Genomic DNA, 20,403 nt, shown 5'->3' with positions numbered 1-20,403 from the left:
ATTTTTGTCAACGATTTAGCTTCTCTCAGTTAATACAGTCATCCAGTCACTGATATATTCCTGGCTGCTTTTGTCATGGTTGCACATGTAAAACAACATTAAAAAACAGGGGTAACACTTGTCTGAGTATTCTTCCCCACTGCTTACAAATGTAATTGTCACACTAATTTTATTCTGCTTTTGATTTTCAACTACAACTTTAATGTTGGCTAGTCACATAACTGGAATTTCTTCAAATAGAAATGGCAATGGTGTGTATCTCTACTATGTGCATAGCATACCTATGAAGACTCTTTTGATAGACTCCTTATACATGCGAGTTTGGATGCACAAACAAATAGCAATGGCAAAAACATAGCATAGTTCTTCACGATCTTGAACTTTCTAGACATATTGTATTTCATTTTCCACCATGCAGGCTGAAAAATGGCAAGAACTGTAATCTATCTCCCCTATTATCAAGGAAAGGCCAATTTATCCATACTAAGTATATATTTAAGTTCTGTTCTACTATTTTTCACTCTTTTACTGATTTGAGAGCTCCCCATCTTATATCCACGGATTCACTGCCCTCTTGCAGCAAAGTATAAAAATGCAGAATGTAAATATGATTGACAGATGCAATGGCAGTTTTATTGTGATAAATAGAAAATCAAAAATTTATTTAGATCACACTGCAGGTGGCTGCAAATTTCCAATTAATGTATAGCATGGCAAAATGGCAAGAACTGATAATGTTACAGAAGTAAATTGCAAGGCAATATATTGATCAGCCTTGCTGACACAACTACCAAAGTAAACTTAATTTCAATTTATATATTCAACTATAATAGCTTGCAGCAAGCGTTTCCCCTTTGCCAAAGCTGGATCAATATTTATGGGAAAAAAATTCATTTGCACATGACAGGAAATAACATTTGATACAGAAAAACTGTAAATGCCCATTGCCATTGATTTTCTTAAGTTTATGGAGCACCACCAGAATTACTCAAGAACTTCACATACGATGACTGCCTGGAAGCAAATATTGCCTTGATCTCCTCACACTTTTGTCCTGAATGGCAGAAAGAATATGAGCATCCCCTAACGTCATGTCAATGAGCACACAGGATGTTCCATTGGGCCATCTAAACCCTTCCTTGGCCTCATTCAACTGCTCCATTCCTTTATTGCCTAATAAGCTTTCCTATCCCAAAGCCTCTCTGTTATACCAATGCCACACGTAAATTTCACTAAGCACATACAGACATCCTCTGTTTATTCCTTTCCAAGGCTTAGAACTAGACCTAAGCACAGATCTTACCCCAAAGGTAAGTACTACTAGGGTTCAAGGGGACTTAGTTCTTGCTAAGTGTGCTAAGGACAGCAGCCTTATTCAGCAGGCTCTTCATAATGTGCATAGCCACTAGCATAGGTCCTTCCTAAATTCAAGTTGCTGAACATATCAGTTGCCTCTGATTCAGAATCTCTCCCTCCTTCCTCATTATCATCATCTTCATCATCCTCTGCCTCGTAATCATCATATTCTTCATCAGGATCGACAGCTCTGCCAGATGAAAGATTCTTCCAATAGGCATCATACCCAGAAGCCACATCAGCTTCTTCACCTCCTGTCTGACGGCCAAATCTCAAAGAGCGAGCTGCAAAAAGAAATGGAGAAAGGTTCAGAAGCTTCCATTATATTTTGCTTATCTACATGGAAGTGCTATAGGAAGGAAAGTGCTATAGATATTGGGTATTCCATGGAAAACCGTGAAAATTTATCTTACAACGATTTCTATGGAGCATCATAGGTGCACCGAAAATTTAGACGAAATAAATTAAAGAACTTATGTACAGGTTGGCCTTGCTTAACAATGCTAATTGGGCCTGGAACTCCCTCAGTAATTGATGCTGTCCTAAATCAAAAGATCATGTGAATGTGCCGCTTAGCAACAATTCCGGCAGTCATCGCATACCACAACTTGCAACTTCTTGCTGGCTTCCCCATTATGTTTGCTTGTTGGAAGCCTGCAGGGAAGATTACAAATCATAATCATGTGACTGCAGGATTGCTGTGATGGTCATAAGTATGAGAACTGGTTCTAAGTACCACTAATTCAGTGCAGTCGTAAGTTTGAATGGTCACTGAAGGGTCATTAAACCAGGGCTACTTGTATTGCAACAGATTATGTGTTTTTAAGAGTGTGAAAAAGATCTCCCGCTAAAAGCAGGAAGTATGAATTAATTAAATTCAGAATAAGTGTTCTTAACCAGTTGACACTACAATGCTACTTGCTCTGTTATCGCAGTCAAATATTAAGTAGATCATTACTTCCATTCTACTGGGTGTGAAAAGTACGAATCTTGAAAGGCAAACTTACTTGACATGCTCAGGTCCTTGGTTTCTTGTGTTTCATGCCCACACTTTGGACACGGAGGCTCCCTTCCCTTTTCCTGTTTGAAAACCTTGCTTCGTGTATGATCATCACAGAAACATGCCTGTAAGTATAATTTATGTATCAGTAAAAATGAATGTTTGGGTGACCAATGAAAGTTAAAAAAAAACAAAACACCAGAATTGTTTAAGAACTTGTTGAAATGAAAAACAGCCCCGAGGTCCCAATAAATCTCAGATCCATAAATAATGATCCATTAATGCTAGCTCCAAGTCTTCATTTTTTTCCCTAAAGGCCACGGGGCCAGGGCCATCGTTATCTCTGTAGGTAGGCTGTTCCACAAGGCAAGCACCATGACAAAGAAGGCATGCTTCCAAGACCCCAACAGTTAATACTGTTTTACTTAGAGGACTTGGAGCATGCCAACCCTGCTAGATCTAGTAAGACAAGCAGAAATAATTGTGGATAGGCAATGCTGCAAATAATCTGTCCCATACCATGTAGGCTTTAAAGATGATAACTAACACCTGGGAGCCTAGTGGGAACCATACAGCAATGGTATTATGGAGACATATCATGATGTGACCAATACTGCTTGCGCTGTTGCATTATGAACTAGCTCAGGGGTGTCAAACTGCCGGCCTACAGGCCGGATGCATTATAGCGAAACTGCACCCACCCCATTGCCGGCAATGGCAAAAAAGTTGTGATATTTATTTATGAGACTTATATACTGCTTTAAGTGCAAGCACTCTCTAAGCGGTGTACACCAGTAAGCAATGTATATATATGTATATATATATTTACATTGCCCCCAACAATCTGGGTCCTCATTTTACCTACCCCGGAAGGATGGAAGGCTGAGTCAACCTTGAGCCGGTGAGATTTGAACCGCTGACCTGCTGAACACAGTCAGCTAAAGTGGCCTGCAGTACTGCACTCTAACTGCTGTGCCACCACCACATGTCATGACATGTCACATGACGTTGCGAGTTTGACACCTCTGAACTAACTGAAGCTTCTGAATGCTGTAGAGCACATGTACAGCACACTGCAATAATCCAATTGGGAAGTGACAAAGGCAGGGAAAGACCATGAACAGTGCCACCCAAAAAAGGAAAGGGCACAATTAGTGTACAAGTTATATTTGTGCAAAGGTTCTCTTGGCCATGACTGTTGCTGCTCTTCAAGCAGAAGGCGGGGTCCAGAAGAATCCTCAGATTGTGAACCAACTCTGATTGTGCAGTGTCACCCCAGCCAGAGTTACAGATGGGAAATCTTTATCTATATGGGACTAAGACGCATAGCCAATTATCAGGGTAGAACCAAGACCAGTTCTTCCCTGATGCCATGTACATTCATTCTGCCACTATCAACAAATGCTGAGAATACAAATAAAGTCAACCACCCTGCAGAAAATCCTCTCACTTTTAAATAGCTGGAGAATCCAGAACAGTATGGATGCCTGAAGACATGAAATAATTCATTTACCATTATTCCCTGAAGGGTAATAGGTGTAAAAAATGGAGGAGATGCAGCATAATGAGGTATGATTTTAGCAATACCAGTTATAACCAACTAGTGCAGAAATATCCAAGTTGATATGAAAACCTACAATGCTTTGAATGAAAGAAAAACAGCAGATGGTAGCCGGAACAATAATCCAGGGCAGGTGCTGATGTTTTATGGTGACTGGAGGGAAAGTTTTCAGCATCACATTGAAATCACAGCATGAAAGTTAATCAAAGCATAATAGAAGCAGGATACAGACCATTAAAAAAAAACCACCACAAAGCATTTTTAATGTATTATGGAAAATGAATGTTGAGAACTGCCAGCAGGTTGAAAGTATGCAAATATGAAATGTGATACATTTACTTGGAAATGTTTTTGCTTGTACCTTACAACGGAGACATGAATGCTGCCCCAGTCGATTGCAGGAAACACCTAATAGGCAAGATAAAAGGCATGGCTGAATGATGAGTTTTTGTTGCTTTGCCCTCTTTTCTTTTTGTCTTTTAAATCAAGGTCGACTCTTTATTTCAATGGACAACCTTAGGCTCTCCCTCAGCAAAGTACAATAGAAATGGGGATTTTAATGAGGCACAGAGAGCAGCTTCATTTCAGCAGCAAATTGCAGGAGTTCTGATCTAATACTAAAGACTCCAATGATCACCCAAAGGCACATGATTAAAGGAACTGCCCAACAAAGCATGGACACTGCATTGCCCATTCCCCATGTCCAACTTCTAGACACACTGTTCATGCAAGGACAAAATAAAAGCAGCACTGGACTAAATGCAAGAGATGTGCTGGTGATAGAAAAATTCAGGCAGTCCTGGATGAGACATACAAAAGCAATGGTGCTTTGGCAAGGAGTGCCCACATACAGTACCAATCATAAGCTGTACTAGTCTTGGCGTATAGGAAAATCAGTTTAATACAGTATAGTATGTTCTAGAATACATTCTGATTCAAGATGTTACACTCTATATTTAATTCCAAGTGACAGTACGCTGAGTGTGATGTTGTAATGGTATTGTTTGATTCTGCATACATCTGCAATCCTTAAGGATTGCCAGTGTTAACCAGTTACTAAACATCTATAATATATAAACAATAATAAGTGGGGCAATGAACAGAACAGATTTAACAAGGGCACAATAAAGCAACAGAAACTAAAAACAGAAAATGAAAAAAAAACAATTTCTAGTTTTAAAACAATGGAATAGTATAGCAAAATAATCACTTTTTAAACAAGGTTAAAACTAGGCCACACAGAATTAATAAACCATGGTTTACAAACCACAGCAGGTTTACATAATTTGCTAAGCCAAAATTGAACAAATCATTTTATGCCTGGTGCAGTTTTTTATTAGAGCCACATGAAGTAGGTGCAATTTTTTTTGTGCCTGGCTTCCAATAGAGAAACTGCAGCCTTCATAAAAAGGTGATCTACTCTTCCAAGACCAGAATCTGCAAACAGAAGCTAGTTTAAGCTTGAGTCTTTTGCTAGCTTTCTTTAAACACCACCTCCTCAAACTTGTGTATTGTGCATTCAAGTTTGTTTCAAATGCAGCAAGCTTTATATATTAGAAACCGGGTCAATCTATTCTCCAAAACACCTGAAGACAGAACAAGAAACGATGGATGGAAACTAATCAAGGAGAGAACCAACATAGATCTAAGGAGAAATTTCCTGACAGTTACAACCATTAATCAGTGGAACAAGTTGCCTCCAGAAGTTGTGGGAGCTCCAACACTACAGATTTTTAAGAAGCGACTGGGCAACCATTTTCCTGAAATGCTATGGAGTTTCCTGCTTGAGCAGGGGGTTCCAATAGAAAATCTCCAAAGTCCCTTCTAACTCTGTTATTCAGTCATGAAAGTAATAGGGCCAGTAATCTCCCACTTTCATACCTACTACAAATTATCAGTTTGAAATTCATTATTGAACTGCCTTTTGGATTTGAGCTACAGCACAGAAACAGTTAAAAGCAAAGTTTAATTTGGTAACGGAGCCATTAGGAGAAAAGCTTACATTTAAAGGTTTCAGCTTCCAGAACTTGGCAGCTGGCTTGATGCTCAAACTGATCATCCTCACAAAGGAAATTATGGCAAAAGGAGCAGCTAAATATCCTGCCACCTGTAGAATTCAGTGAAAAAGTGGAGATTGGTTAAAACCATTTGCAGCATATCCTATCAAAGACTCTGAAAACTGAAGAGAAAGCAAATCTGAAAGCAAAATTTCCACAAAGAAAATACAGAAAAATGACATTAGAGTTCATCCACCATGTATGCTAACTCAATAATCACATTATATACAACAATGTGTTTTACCAGATAACTGTGTAAAAATTGCATCCTCCTTTTCTTACATATCTATAAAGATAAATTTTTAATTCTGTTTAAATATAGATAAAAATACAGATAGACCTCAACTTACAACTGTTCATTTAGTGACTGTTTGAAATCACTAAATAAAGCTAGGATTAGGGTTAGGTCTACTTGGATTCATGGCTGACTCCCAATATTTTATTGTGGTCCACAAATAGCTCCGAATCAAAACTCTAGGAACCTTCAAAAACTCTAGGACTCTCTCCCTAGCATTAGTTTGTGGCCATGACTCCAAATAGATGTAACCCTAACCCTAGATCCATTTTCATTGGCAATGGGATTTTCCCCTATATTTTACTGTGTCCCACAAACAAGTCCAAATGAAAAATTGTCAATTTTCTTTCCTTTAAAAACCTCTAGGAAACTGTAACTAGCTTTAGTTTGTGGACATGACTTCAAGTAGACATAACCGGCCTAACCCTAGATTCATTTTCATTGGCAACGGGATTTTCCCATGTATTTTACTATGCTCCACAAACAAGTCCGAATGAAAAGCTATCAGCTCACCTTTCCTTTGAAAACCTTTAAGAATCTATCCCTAGCATTGGTTTGTGGCCATGACTCCAAATAGACGTAACCCTAACCCTAATCCCAATTCAGCTAAATTTAGAACGGACTGAATTGTGGTACCAGTGAAGGAGAATATTTGTAGCTAAGGGTTGAAATGAGGGATCCCTGATGCTCTCTGAGCTTGCTTGTTTTCTTGCAGACATTTCATTACCCTAACTAGATTAACTACCCTAACTGAGCACTGATAATGTTACCCAGTTACCTAGTAATGAAACATCTGTGAGAACAAGCAAGCTCAGAGAGCACCAAGGACTGAATTTTGTCCACCATATGAAAATATTAAGGTATAGGTAGTCCTTGACTTACAATAGTTCGTTTAGTGATAGTTCGGAGTTACAAAAGCCCTGAAAAAACTGACTTATGACCATTTTTACACTTATGACTGTTGCAACATCTCCATGGTCACGTGATCAACATTCAGAAGCTTGGCAACTGACTCATATTTATGACAGTTGCTGTGTCTCAGGGTTATGCGATCACCTTTTGCAAACCTCTGACAGGCAAAGTGAACGGGGAAGCCAGATTCACTTAACAACCATGTTATTAACTTAACTGCAGTGATTCACTTAAGAACTGTCGCACGAAATGCTGTAAAATGGGGCAAAATTCAGTTAATAACCGTCTTGCTTAGCAATAAAATTTTGGGCTCAATTGTGGTCATAAGTTGAGGACTACCCACATAACAAAATTAATAGTCAGAAAAAAAGTCTTGTGGAACTTGAAAGACTTAAAACATCATTGCATAAATTTCATGGGCTGCAATCAACTTTACTACAGAACATTATCCTAAAGTTTGATTGTGTGTGCATGCATATAAACATACATACACAGTAAGAAGCAGATGGGATAAATTGCAAGAATATGAGACAGATCATTTCCAATAATGTGGTTCCTTCTGACCAGGAAACAACTTACCATGGTCCCAGACACCTCGCTCACATTCAATGCATTCTGCATCAGACAGAGGACAGATGCAGGCATGGGTGCTTAAACATTTTCTGCCATGGCAAATCCAAGCTTCACAGAAATCACATATTGCCCCCTAAGAAAAAAAGAGGTAATACATTTATTATCAGCTATGTCTGACTTCTAATGAAAAATATTTACCTTGAGTACACATGCATTCCCAGGGACAGTGAATCCCCAAGAATGATATACCATTATACCAACGTACTCCTTGTTCTTATGCTTTCTCAATCTTTAGTAGCACCTTTGATTCAGTATCAACTCTACTTCCCATTCCTGACCCAAAGTCATGAAACAAGATAAAAGGTTGAAGATTCATAGGATCTGAAGAGAAACCAGAGTACCAAACAAGGAGTTCAGCTAGAGATGAATCATGCTGTGAGTCCAAATGAAAGCCCCAAAGCACACCAACAGCTCCTGGCAACTTTCCCCGGATGGATCAATGGATCCTCCTACACTGCCTGCCTAACAGAATGTGTAAAAAATGGAAAGAAAGAAACTTTATAATAGGCCAGTTATCATTAATCACCTTTGGGGCTAAATGCCAAGATATTACATGCAGAAGCACATCTATCTAATTTTGCTTTTATTTCCATTTTAAAATTCCATGTTTGTTCACAGGTAATCCTCAACTTACTACTAGCATTGAAACTCAAAATTTCTATTGCTAAGTGAAATATTTATTAAATGAGTTTTGCCCCATTTTATGACTTTGCCCAGTTGTTAAGTCAATAACACAGTTGTTGTGAATCTGGTTTCCCCACTGACTTTGCTTGTCTTGTCAGAAGATTGTAAAAGGTGATCACATGACCCTGAGACACTGCAACCTTCATAAATATGAGTCAATTGCCAAGCTTCTAAATTTTGATCATACGACCATGAGGGTGCTGCAACGATCGTAATTATGACCATCAGGTTTTTTTTCAGTGCTGTTGTAACTTCGAACTGTCACTAAACAAACTGTTGTAAGTCGAGGACTACCTGTACGTTAATATTTTCATATGGTGGACACAATCCAGTCCATTTTAAATTTAGCTGAATTGATTTCATTGAGATTTAGGCATGCACAAATACTCAAATATTCCAATCCTAAATTTTGCTACCCAGAGGGCACTATTCCTGCCAAACAAGTCCTTTCTGCAATAATTACCGTATTTTCCGGCGTATTAGACGACTCGGCATATAAGACGACACCTGACTTCGGAGCCGATCTGAATGCTTAGAAAGTCGTCTTATACACCGGAAACTATCGTAATTTCTGGCGTATAAAACGACCCCCGACTTCGGAGCCGATTTGCATGCTTTAGAAAGTCGTCTTATACGCCGGAAAATACGGTACTTAACCAACCATAAACCTTAGCCATGTAATTGACTTCAGATACATACCACCATTGCAAGCCCAGTGCTATACACTCCAGCATGTTTTATGACACAGTCTGAGGATTTCATCATACATTTTGTCTTTCCTATTACAAAGGACATAAAAATATTATTTAAGGAATAATGTCATTAAATTAATGTATTTCAATTAATTCTATGAACCTTTAGTTTTTAAGTCTACATATCAAATTAATAATTTTGGGAAAGAAAGATTCCTTTTTTTTCTTTTAAAATGTGGGATGTATGATCCACAAGAGCAGGGGTCTTCAAACTTGGTCTTTTTATGACTTGTGGACTTCAACTTTCAGAATTCCTCAGCCAGGCATGCTGGCTGAGGAATTTTGGGAGTTGAAGTCCACAAATCATAAAAAGGCCAAGTTTGAAGACCCCTGCACAAGAGCAATCAATCTAGGAGATTCGTTCCTCTTCCTCTTGCTAGATGAAAATCAAAAGTTTAGTAGCACTTTTTTCCCCCAACAAACAAGTTTTATTAAAAGGCATAAGCTTTCCTGATTGCAGTTTACTTCATCAGAAGCAAGCACTAGCTACAGTGATATAGGATTCAATGGGGAGGGGGGAATAACTTGCTGGCTGGGAAGATATAGATTACATTTGAGACGGATTACAAGTACCTTATCAATTAACTCCAGTGTGTTAAAAATATCCCTGAATTTGAGATTTTTAAGATAGCTGAAACCTTTTGATGTACATAAGATCACTAAATCATGCTAAGTCTGTTTTTCTATAATGGTCACTTTGAGTTTGGCAATGGATTGTCTTGGCAAGTTGAAATGGTCCTTGCTTTAAGTCTTGTGTCCTTTAATTCTTTTGTGCCAAGATTGGCCTCTGTCTTACAAAGACTCCAGAGGGGCACTGTTGACACGTAACGACATATGTCACATTAGAGGAAGAGCAAGTGAAGTGCTTCTAATCTTGTATGAGAACATGCTGTCTTTACCACTCAATAAAAGCCAAAAGATATTGTGTTTGAGTGATCAGAATTGTATGTGACAACCAGTGATTCTGTTTTTGTATCCACTTTTTAATAGATTCTCTACTGATATTGTTGGTGAGTAGTTCGCTCTCCTGGCCTAAATCCATCAGTTGACTATCCTCTGTCAAGTAAGTCAAAACAAATTTGGTTGCAATATAGAGTCTAGCTACAGAGAATGGATTTGGTGGTAAATTTTATATACCAGAACTCTGACTGATTTTTGTTTTTCTTGACATCTGAAAATTGATCTTAATGAGAATGCATATAAAATAAACAATTCTGCATCATGTGCACATGAAAAAGATGTTAGAGGCAGAATTCAAATTCTAACCATCGCATGACACTTTATGCTCAGAACAAAACAAGGGAAAAGAAATTCTCTGGTGCTTGTAGCAGTCATTTTTATTATTTATTTATATCCCATCTATTATTTTTACAAATAACTCAAAGTGACAAACAGACATAATACTCCTTCCTCCTCCTGTTTTCCCCACAACTAAAAGCCCATGTGGTGAGTTGGGCTGAGGTAAGAGTGACTGGTCCAAAGTTACCCTTTCATGCCTAGGGCGGGACTAGTAGTGTAGTGACCGTTACTATAATTAGTGACTTGTAGTGACCATTGCAGAAGATGGGAGCTAGAATGTTGTTGCCAGTACGTTCTCCTGAGGGGTGATTTTTTTCACCAAGAAATAAAAATTTAATAATGGTATACAAAGGAAGAAAGAAGGGTGCACCATAAATCTACAACTACACATTTCACAAGGGAGAAAGCCCTTCTGAGTTAGATAGTATTTATTTTTTGATCTGATTATATGCCTGGGCCTGGAGTTTCAAGTGTATCAAAGACCCCGTTTCCTGGTTATGCCAACATTTATAGATAATTGTTTGCAGCTGCTGTGTATGTATATTTTATATTATGTTTCATTTTAATTGATTCTTATGATTGTTCATCTCCCAGAGTGACTTGTTTGAGATGGGGACCATAAAAACTGAATAAATGAATAAAAAATAAGAAGGAAAAGGAGGAAAATAAAGAAAAGCCAGGAGGAAAATCTTTGGAGCAAAAACAGCAGCCAGAAAAATCACACAAACCTTTCCCCATTCCAAATCATATTCCATCAAACTCCATAAAAAGCTGCCTTTCCTGTTTTGATAATTTCTGTAGTTCTTTCAATAAGAAAATAGTGCTCAGGAACTCTGCCCTAATTCTGGATTAGCTGGGAACTTGTTCCTATTGCCATGGATGCTTCTGCACTTTCCCCATACATCATTGCTTCTGCATTCTTGTCACTCCTTTGCTTAGCACACTGCTGAAGGTGTTACTGCACAGAGGAAAACTTCTAAGAATACCACATGATGCAAGGGAAAACAATGTTTGGTCTTGCCCTGTATGCACATACACCTCCAATCCACTGCTGGACACTGGAATTTGCTTCATCTTAACTCAAATATGTCACATCACAATATCTAAATAATTATACCTAAAACCACAATACCTAAAGTAGCAAAAAAAAAAAGTAAGATCACCTTTGAAACATATAAATCAGAAGAAACTAACCCCATGCAGAAATCTACTATTGCAATCCAGTAATCAAAACTTTAAACTAGGCACACTTACCACACTGGGCACAAATGGGTAATTTTTGAGTAGAGTTGCAAAAGTAGCAAAAAGCTCTATTTTTCTGGCGTCTGTTAAAATAAGCAAAACAGGATGAAACAAATAGCTAAACCAATGTATTTAAAATTGTATGTAAAATCCTGAAAATGAATATTTATTTACCTTTGACATTTGTCACATTCCTGTAAAAGAAAAAAGAAAAAGGGGTTAGCAAATTAAAGGCAATTTGTAATGCCACATAAATCACACTCTGGAGAGCAAACATAAGAAGAGACAAAGTATCCATTATCTTTGATCTTTCTATACCATTCATTACTCTGATAGGACCTGTAATAATTTCTTGCTATTGAGTATGTTTCAGTTGTTTCATTTCTACTGATCATCTTTAAGGCCCTAGCTGTTCAAAAAGCACATGACAAGGTCAATCTTACTACAAGAACAAATATGCTTTTCATAATTTGGGGGGCCAAACTTTTTTTTAATTGCCAGTAACCTTTTGCAATAATCCAGGCAGTTTTGCCTCTCCAATCCTAGATAAGGACTGCTCGACCCCCTTTCATCCACATCCACACAATATGAAGTAGATACCATAGCCAACAATTGTATGTTTTAAAATTACTAAACTTTTAGAGGATTAAAGGCAGCTCTAGAGAAGGATAGAATCTATTCCAAGCTTCTTTAAAGGGATAGAAATATGTCTAAATATGGCAAATGAAAATGACCCATCAAGATATTGGCTGACCTTATCAAGTATCTTCTAGGTAATTCCTACTATATCTGTTTAGTATAAGACTGAATAATCTAAAAATCAGTTCTGGAATATGGATTCAGGCAGGTTTGAGTTTGGCCATCTCTATACACATTTCTTTTTAATTCAGGGAAATGAAGCCTGGATCTCTCATCTTTTTCCCTCTGAAGTCCTCTGTATACCAGAAAACTTGCAAGAGAAGATAAAGGGATGCTCCTTGTCTACGGTAATAGTTTTATATGTACTTTTCTTATCTGTTAATATTAGTGAATTTTATAAGGTTACACACATGTTCTCCTTAGTGCAACAAAGTTTGAAAATATTTGACCCAACCATACTTCTGTGCAGGACAAAGGAAGAAGATTACTTTTAGCATTCTATTATTTTATCAGACATTTGACACAGAAAAAGCTTAAAGAACTAAATATTACCATTGAAGCATTGCAGGGATGTTTGGCCAAATCAATGTTAGCCCTTGAAGCTCTAATTTGTTTTTCCCGTTCCTTCCGACTTTCAGCTTTTTTGCGTGCACCTGTCTTCTTCTTAGGCATTTTTCACTTTCTGGAAAAAACATTTATCAGGATTAGTCTGCCCCATATTTTCCATACAAAATACATGCCTCTATTTCTCAATTTTTATTAATGAATCCATAAAAATGCTCAGATGCAAACTTGTAGAACTGTTAGATTTACAATGGCCATTCCTGGCCACTGGTCCCCAAATGGTGATAGATTATTACACTTCTCTGCAGCCAATAACTACTACAGTCTCTAAATTAGGAAAAGCTACTCTTGTTCTTAAAATTAAGTATAAGCCACTGGGTCCTCATTTTAGCGACCTTGGCAGGATGGAAGACTGAGTCAACTATGAGCCGGTGAAGATCAAACCTCTGTCAGTAAGCAGAATTAACCTGCGATATTGTGTTCTAACCACTGCACCCTCACGACTCTTACTGGACAACTGTGCAACCTAAGATGAACATTTAATTGCAAATTCAAGAATTGGTTCAGAGGAGAAAGCCCAGAGTTACTGAGAGTCGGGCAGCAGGGGAAAAGAGAAATTGGAGAAAATCACAAAATACACAGATTTGCAAATAGAAGTAGAACAACTATGGCAAAAGAAATAAAAGTTAATATCAATAGTAATAGGCACCTTGGGTGCAACCCCAAATATCTGGAGCACCACTTGAACACCACTGTTCAAAATCATCACTAGTCAATTACAAAAGGCAGCTTTACTTGGAATAGCTTATACATCCCGCAACAATACCTTTAATGCCACTAAACAACATCTACCTATCCCAGATTCTTGGGAAGGAAGTATTTTGTTTAAGTATCTGGCTGATTGTGTAACTAATCAAAATAATAAAACATGAATGAGCAGAGAAGACTGCAAACAAAAAAATCTTCTATTTATTTTCTTAATAACAAATCAGGGAAAAAAACTTTAAAAACTTTTGAGGAAATCGTATTTTTAATACTCACTGTTGCATGTACACACTTGACATTTTAAGTATCCAGTTTTTCCATAAATCTTCACAATTTTCAAAGTACACAATAAAGTCCATTAAAACATTAATCCTATTTTTTAAAAAATAAAAACGTTCAAAACCATAACCAGGTCATGTTTTGTTACTGACCGGGCAAGATTTAAATTACATATAACTTATATGATTTAATTTTCTCTTTAGCTTTCCACACTGAACCTAGTTCTAATTTAAAAATAATCTTGCATAACAAATATTTACTGCTAACTATCATTCTGGGGAATATATCATATTATAAATTCAGGTTTTCTTCCCAATTAATGAAATTTAACAATAAAATGTCTAACAGTATTAAATTTAGTTTTTTATTATACATGGTTTGTCAGAACTATACAGATGGACAAGAAGTTTCATCTTCTCTTTCTGTTATACATTCAGGAAACTAAACTTTATTAATTTGTTATACGATAGTCCTTTCTGCAATACTGGGAAGCACCAAACAAACCAATTTCAAACCATGGATCGAATATTTTCAAATTATACTATGTCTAATTACCTAAGAGAATAATGATAAAATTGGAAGAATTAGCTAGCTTACTGTCTAAGAATTTTTAATGATAATATATATTAAAAAGGGAGAGGTGAATGTTTTTGTTGTTACCGAGAGAAAAAAAGTTCAATTGATCAACTTAAATCCAATTTGTGTCCATCACTAGGCTCAGTTTTGAGTTTAAATCAAAGGAGTCTTTTACAGCCAAAGTATCAACCAGCCCTCTGCAATACACTGACCTCTAGATGTGTTTTGTTAAACTCTTAACTTTTGAAATGGCCAGTAAACCTGACCAGGCCAGACTATGTATGACCTTAAATATTTTAAACTGCTTTAAAGGACAATCAGCACGCTCCTCAATTACAAAATGCAACTCGTGCCAGTAAATAATCCTTGGACATCGATATAATTTATAAAACCCAACAGCACAACAATTGCACTCTTAACTAACTAGCACGTTCCAGAAAGAACTCATCTAAACTAACGCCGGAAAATAAGAGTATCTTCAGATGCCACACGCTGCCAACTTGCAAAGCTCCTGCCCTAGTTACTCCAGTCTCAAAGAAGCTTCTGATTCAGTCCTTTTGAGGCCTAACCTCCTGACACAACTGGTTTAAATCAAGTACAAAGCAAAGGCACAAACATCGAAACTCCTTGAAAAACGGAAGGAAAAAAAAAATAAGAAAAAGACAAGTGGGCGAAGAAGAAAAGTTGAAGCAACTACAGATTGCAGCCTGTTCGCCCTCTTGCAATAACAAACCCCGCAGCGCTGCAGCGAGCTCACGGCGGCAGTCCTTCCAGTTGTGGGAGAAAGAAGAGCTTCTTCTTCTTGTCCCCCTTGGCAGAAACCTCCGGGAGTACCTAGATCAGTGTTTCTCAACCTTGACAATTTTAAGGCATGTGGACTTCAACTCCCAGAATTCCACAGCCAGCAATGCTGGCTGTGGAATTCTGGGAGTTGAAGTCCACATGCCTTAAAATTGTCAAGGTTGAGAAACACTGACCTAGATGGTATCCGAGCTCCTCCAACCCGGCGCTCTCTAGGCGCTTTGGCCTATAACTCCCACAATCCTCAGCCAGCACATTTAGCAGAGAATCGTGGGAGCTGTAGTCCCCATTCCTTGGCCACCATGTCTCTGGAGAAAGCTGCTCCACCGTCCGCCTTCCCCACCCCCCCCCATTCGTTTAATCTTCCTCCCTGGCTGACTGCGGGCACATCCCGATCCACAGCTAGGGAGCCCGCTCCGCCGCTCACCGTCTTAAGCTCTCCTCGAGGCCTTTCAGGGCAGCTCAGCGCCCAAGAGAAGCCGAAAACGCCGCGTCGGCTCCGGCCCCAGCTGCTGCAAAAGGCATGTCAGACGCTTGCTGAGCATGCTCGAGGCCGGCGAGCAGGCGCGGTTGGAGCCACAGCTACCGCTTCTTCCTGCTTTAGCTTTGCCCTCAGTCGGGAGCGGGGTGGTTCGTGGCGAAATGGTGGGTGAATTCTCTGGCGAGGAGGAGGAGGAGGGGGGGGGTCGCTTGAGTGATAGGCTGGGAAAGTGGGATTAATACGTTGAGGTGTTGGTACGGGTCGAGCTTGGCATTTTACCTTCCTGCCTTTTGCGAACTCTTGGCTGTCCGCAAGGAAAGCAGACGCAGCAGAGACCCTGGCTTGTTTCTCTCCCCCCATCTCCGCCAGAAATGGGTCTTCCGTGGGTCTTGCTTCCGGACATTAGCCCTCATTGTGATAAAATAACTCTTTTCGTTGTTTTAGGGAGATCCCTGTTGTACAGATAGTCTTGTGGCACCTTAAAGTTTAATATTTATTTATGAGACTTATATATTTATGAGACTTATATACCGCTTTAAGTGCAAGCACTCTCTAAGCGGTGTACACCAGTAAGCAATGTATATATATATATACATTTACATTGCCCCCAACAATCTGGGCCCTCATTTTACCTACCCGGGAAGGATGGAAGGCTGAGTCAACCTTGAGCCGGTGAGATTTGAACCGCTGACCTGCTGAACACAGTCAGCTAAAGTGGCCTGCAGTACCGCACCCTAACTGCTGTGCCACCTCGGCTCATGTAAATTAATATGTTAATTCTGGCATAAAAGCTTATATGGCTAATGGCTCATAATACATGTGCCTACATTATTGTTCCTTGTTTATGACTTGCTTTCGTGTTCAAAACTTAGATGTATATAAATGCATAGTTGTATAAATTAAGTCCAATAAAATCCCAAATCAGCTGATAATTACTCAACATTGTGATGTTATATAGAGTTGCCTGTAGTGAGATGAGTGGTAAATATATGTAATAAATAAAATAAATATACCTTATTTAATAAGTGATTAAATAAATTATCCTTTATTTTTCTACATGAAGTATGATCCAAACCAAATAAAACCTACAATTAACTTCTTTAAGGCTTCTAAAGAATAAAATGATGTAGTGATTAAAGCCATGAGCCCTATCCAACAAAATGAAGTTGAGTGGCAAGCAAAGTAAGGTTTTACATTTAAAATGAAAAGATCAAATGCACAGATAAAGAATAGGTGGTACATGGCTCAACAGCAATAATTGTGAAAGGGATCTAGTGGACAACCACTTAAGTATGAGCCAGCAATATGCTGTAGCTGCGAAAAAAACCAATGCAGCCCTTGGCTGTAGTACAACTATATACTGCCCAGGTGAGAGCACATTTTGAATACTGTGTCTGGTTCTGGTCACCAAAATAAATAAAAAAATGTTGGGACTCTAGAAGAGTGCAGAGAAGAACAACAAAGATGATTAGGGATCAGGAGGCTAAAACATAATGGTTGTGGAAACTGGTTATGTTTAGCTTTAACAAAGAAAAGGACTAGGAGTGACATAATAGGAGTTTTCTAACATATAAGAGACTGCCACAGAAAAGAGGGGAACAATCTATTCTCCAAAGCACCTGAGAGCAAAACACAAATAAAGGATGGAAACTTATCAAAGAGAGATGCGACTTAGAACTAAGAAGAAACTTTCTGACAGCGAGAACAATTAATCGGTGGAATGATTTGTCTTCAGATGCGGGTGCTTCCACACTGGAGGTTTCTGAGAAAATATTGAACAGCCATTTGTTCAGAATGATATAGAGTCTCCTGGGCAAGGGGTTGGACTAGAAGACCTTCAGGGTCCTTTTCAACTTTGTCATTCTGTATTCTGTATTGGGCTAGAAACAGTTTGATGGCTAATTTTAAAATGATCATTCACCTGCAGACCAATTTACCTCATAGAATTGCTATGTAAGAAAAAATGAGGAACTTGTATAATGCCAGCTTAAGACCATTGATAAAAGGCAAGATATAAATCCAATAAATGAATATTATCCAAACTGCAAAAAAAAAAAAAAGATGTTTAAATATTCTGTATCTTTTTGCTACCATCTACTGGTCATTCAAATTTTTATTTCCCAGATCTAATAGTCCTACTTAGATGAGCTTTCCTCAGGCTGTATTGGGATTTATAATGCCAATGTGCACCAAATTTAAAAAGATATGCCACTCTAAAATATTCCTAACTATATTAGTGCTGGTAACAGTGTGAGGACAAAGTACATGTGCATCATATGAATTTGCTTGGCCCATAACAATCTCCATCTAAATGTCTTCTGGGTCTAAATTTGCTTGGTCCATAACAATCTCCATCCAAATGTCTTCTGGGTCTAAATTTGCTTGGCCCATAACAATCTCCATCCTAATGTCTTCTGTTTCTAAGGCAACAAAAACTTTCAATTCTGCTACACTTTAATATGAAGTTGACAGTTTAGCTGGCTACCACTACTGTCCTTTGGGCTGCAAGGGGACCCTGCCATATTCATGCAACTGATAAATGAGGTCCTGCATGAGCATCTGTACAGAGAAGTCTTGGCATACTTGGATGATGTATTATATACACAAGACCTGGGAGGACATGTGAGGCTCGTCAGAGCCATACTCAGAAAATTGCAGGAGGCCCAAATTTACTTGAAGCTGTTTAAGTCTGAATTTCACAAGACTCACTTAGACTACTTGGGATACTGGATCTCCTGCCAGGGAGTGGAGATGGATCCCAGCAAGGTAAAGGCAATGTTGGAGTAGGAGCCCCCTTTCCTGGGTTTCACAAAGGTTTATTGCCAGTTCATGCCTACCTTCATCCAGATAGTCCAACCGATCACCAATCTGCTAAAAACGGGGGGGGGGGGATGAAACCAAAACCCAGCCAGCTCCTGGATTGGTCCCTTGACTGCCAAGTCATGTTTGAAAAGTTGAAGCACCCTGACCCAGAGAAGCCATTCATAAATAGGCTGATGACAGTGATGTAGCAGTAGGGGCAGTCCTACTTCAAAGGATTGCCAAATGGGAGATATAACCCTGTGCCTACACATCTTGCAAGTTGTCCAACACCAAAAGGAAATCTGGAAAAAGAGGCTTACACAGTCTGATAGGCTCTCTTAAACTGGAGGCAATTCCTGGAGAGTAGCAAGTTCCTCTTCGAGGTTTCAATGGATCATAAGAACCTAGAAGTGCTAAAGGCCCCCAGGAGACTATCCCTAAATATAGTAGCAATTGTGAGAGGGATCTTGGCATCCTAGTGAACAATCACTTAAAATATGAGTCAGCTTTATGCTGCAGCTGCCAAAAAGGCCAACCTAGGCTGCATTAACAGGGATAGAGTCAAGATCATGTGAAGTGTTAATACCACCTTACAATGCCTTGGTAAGGCCATACTTGGAACACTGCATCCAGTTTTGGTCACCATGATGTAAAAAAGATGTTGAGACTCTAGAAAGAGTACAGAGAAGAGCAACAAAAATGATCAGGGGACTGGAGATTAAACATAAAAAAACGGCTGATGGAATTGGGTATGTCTAGTTTAATGAAGAGAAGGACGAGGGGTGACATGATAGCAGTATTCCAATATCTCAGGGGTTGCCACAAAGAAGAGGGAGTCAAGCTATTCTCCAAAGTACCTGAGGCCAGGACAAGAAGCAGTGGACGGAAACTAAAGGAAAGAAGCAACCTAGAACTAAGGAGAAATTTCATGACAATTAGAACAATTAATCAGTGGAACAACTTGCCTCCTGAAGTTGTGAATACTCCAACTCTGGAAGCTTTTAAGAGGAGATTGGACAACCATTTGTCTGAAATGGTATAGGGTTTCTTGCCTGAGCAGGGGGTTGAACTAGAAGACCTCTATCTAACAAAATGAAATTCAATGGTGAAAAAAGCAAGGTTCTACATTTAGGCAAGAAAAACCAAGTGCACAGGTATAGTATAGGGGGTACCTTGCTCAGTAATAGTAACTGTGAGAGGGATCTTGGAGTCCTAGTGGACAATCATTTAAATATGAGCCAGCAGTGTGCTGCAGCTACCAAAAAAACCAACACAGTGCTGGGCTACATTAATAGAGGGATAGAATCAAGATCACGTGAAGTATTAACACTACTTTACAATGCCTTGGTAAGGCCACGCTTGGAATACTGCATCCAGTTTTGGTCACCACAATGTAAAAAAGATGTTGAGACTCTAGAAAGAGTACAGAGAAGAGCAACAAAGATGATTAGGGGACTGGAGGCTAAAGCATATAAGGAACGGCTGCTGGAATTGGATATGTCTAGTTTAATGAAGAGAAGGATGAGGGGGGACATGATAGCAGTATTCCAATACCTCAGGGACTGCCACAAAGAAGAGGGAGTCAAGCTATTTCCCAAAGCGCCTGAAGGCAGGACAAGAAGCAATTCATGGAAACTAATCAGGGAGAGAAGCAACCTAGAACTAAGAAGAAACTTCCTGACAGTTAGAACAATTAACCAGTAGA

The 20,403-nt window shown here is 38.8% G+C and overlaps 1 protein-coding gene across 2 annotated transcripts; it reads right to left on the bottom strand.

Annotated features, from left to right (window-relative positions):
* Positions 1 to 611: 611 nt before the first annotated feature.
* On the bottom strand, positions 612 to 15,998 carry ZNF330 (zinc finger protein 330). 2 transcript variants are annotated; one of them, XM_039338930.1, is made up of 10 exons: positions 15,843 to 15,998; positions 12,983 to 13,112; positions 11,966 to 11,985; positions 11,804 to 11,874; positions 9,198 to 9,277; positions 7,761 to 7,887; positions 5,920 to 6,024; positions 4,279 to 4,325; positions 2,364 to 2,481; positions 612 to 1,640 (listed from the first exon to the last, which is right to left on the bottom strand). In XM_039338930.1, exons 2-10 carry the CDS (start codon positions 13,100 to 13,102, stop codon positions 1,372 to 1,374), a joined length of 957 nt encoding a protein of 318 aa, XP_039194864.1. In that variant the 5' UTR covers positions 13,103 to 13,112; positions 15,843 to 15,998; the 3' UTR covers positions 612 to 1,371. The 2 variants fall into 2 exon arrangements, with proteins under 2 accessions (XP_039194864.1, XP_039194865.1); XM_039338931.1 differs by lacking the exon at positions 15,843 to 15,998 and adding an exon at positions 15,348 to 15,490.
* Between the last annotated feature and the right edge of the window lie 4,405 nt (positions 15,999 to 20,403).

This window comes from Crotalus tigris, unplaced genomic scaffold (assembly GCF_016545835.1).
Source record: "Crotalus tigris isolate CLP2741 ecotype Arizona unplaced genomic scaffold, ASM1654583v1 scf7180000017725.2566008, whole genome shotgun sequence".
NCBI lineage: Eukaryota > Metazoa > Chordata > Lepidosauria > Squamata > Viperidae > Crotalus > Crotalus tigris.
This window is presented reverse-complemented; position numbering and strand designations above follow the sequence as displayed.

Excerpts from the sequence above, each read along its gene's own strand:
- ZNF330 (XM_039338930.1), bottom strand. The coding sequence starts at position 13,102 with ATGCCTAAGAAGAAGACAGGTGCACGCAAAAAAGCTGAAAGTCGGAAG. Across the intron at positions 9,278-11,803 it reads ACCCATTTGTGCCCAGTGTG|GAAAGACAAAATGTATGATG; the intron begins GTAAGTGTGCCT and ends CCTTTGTAATAG. Across the intron at positions 7,888-9,197 it reads GCACTGGGCTTGCAATGGTG|GGGGCAATATGTGATTTCTG; the intron begins GTATGTATCTGA and ends TTTTTTTCTTAG.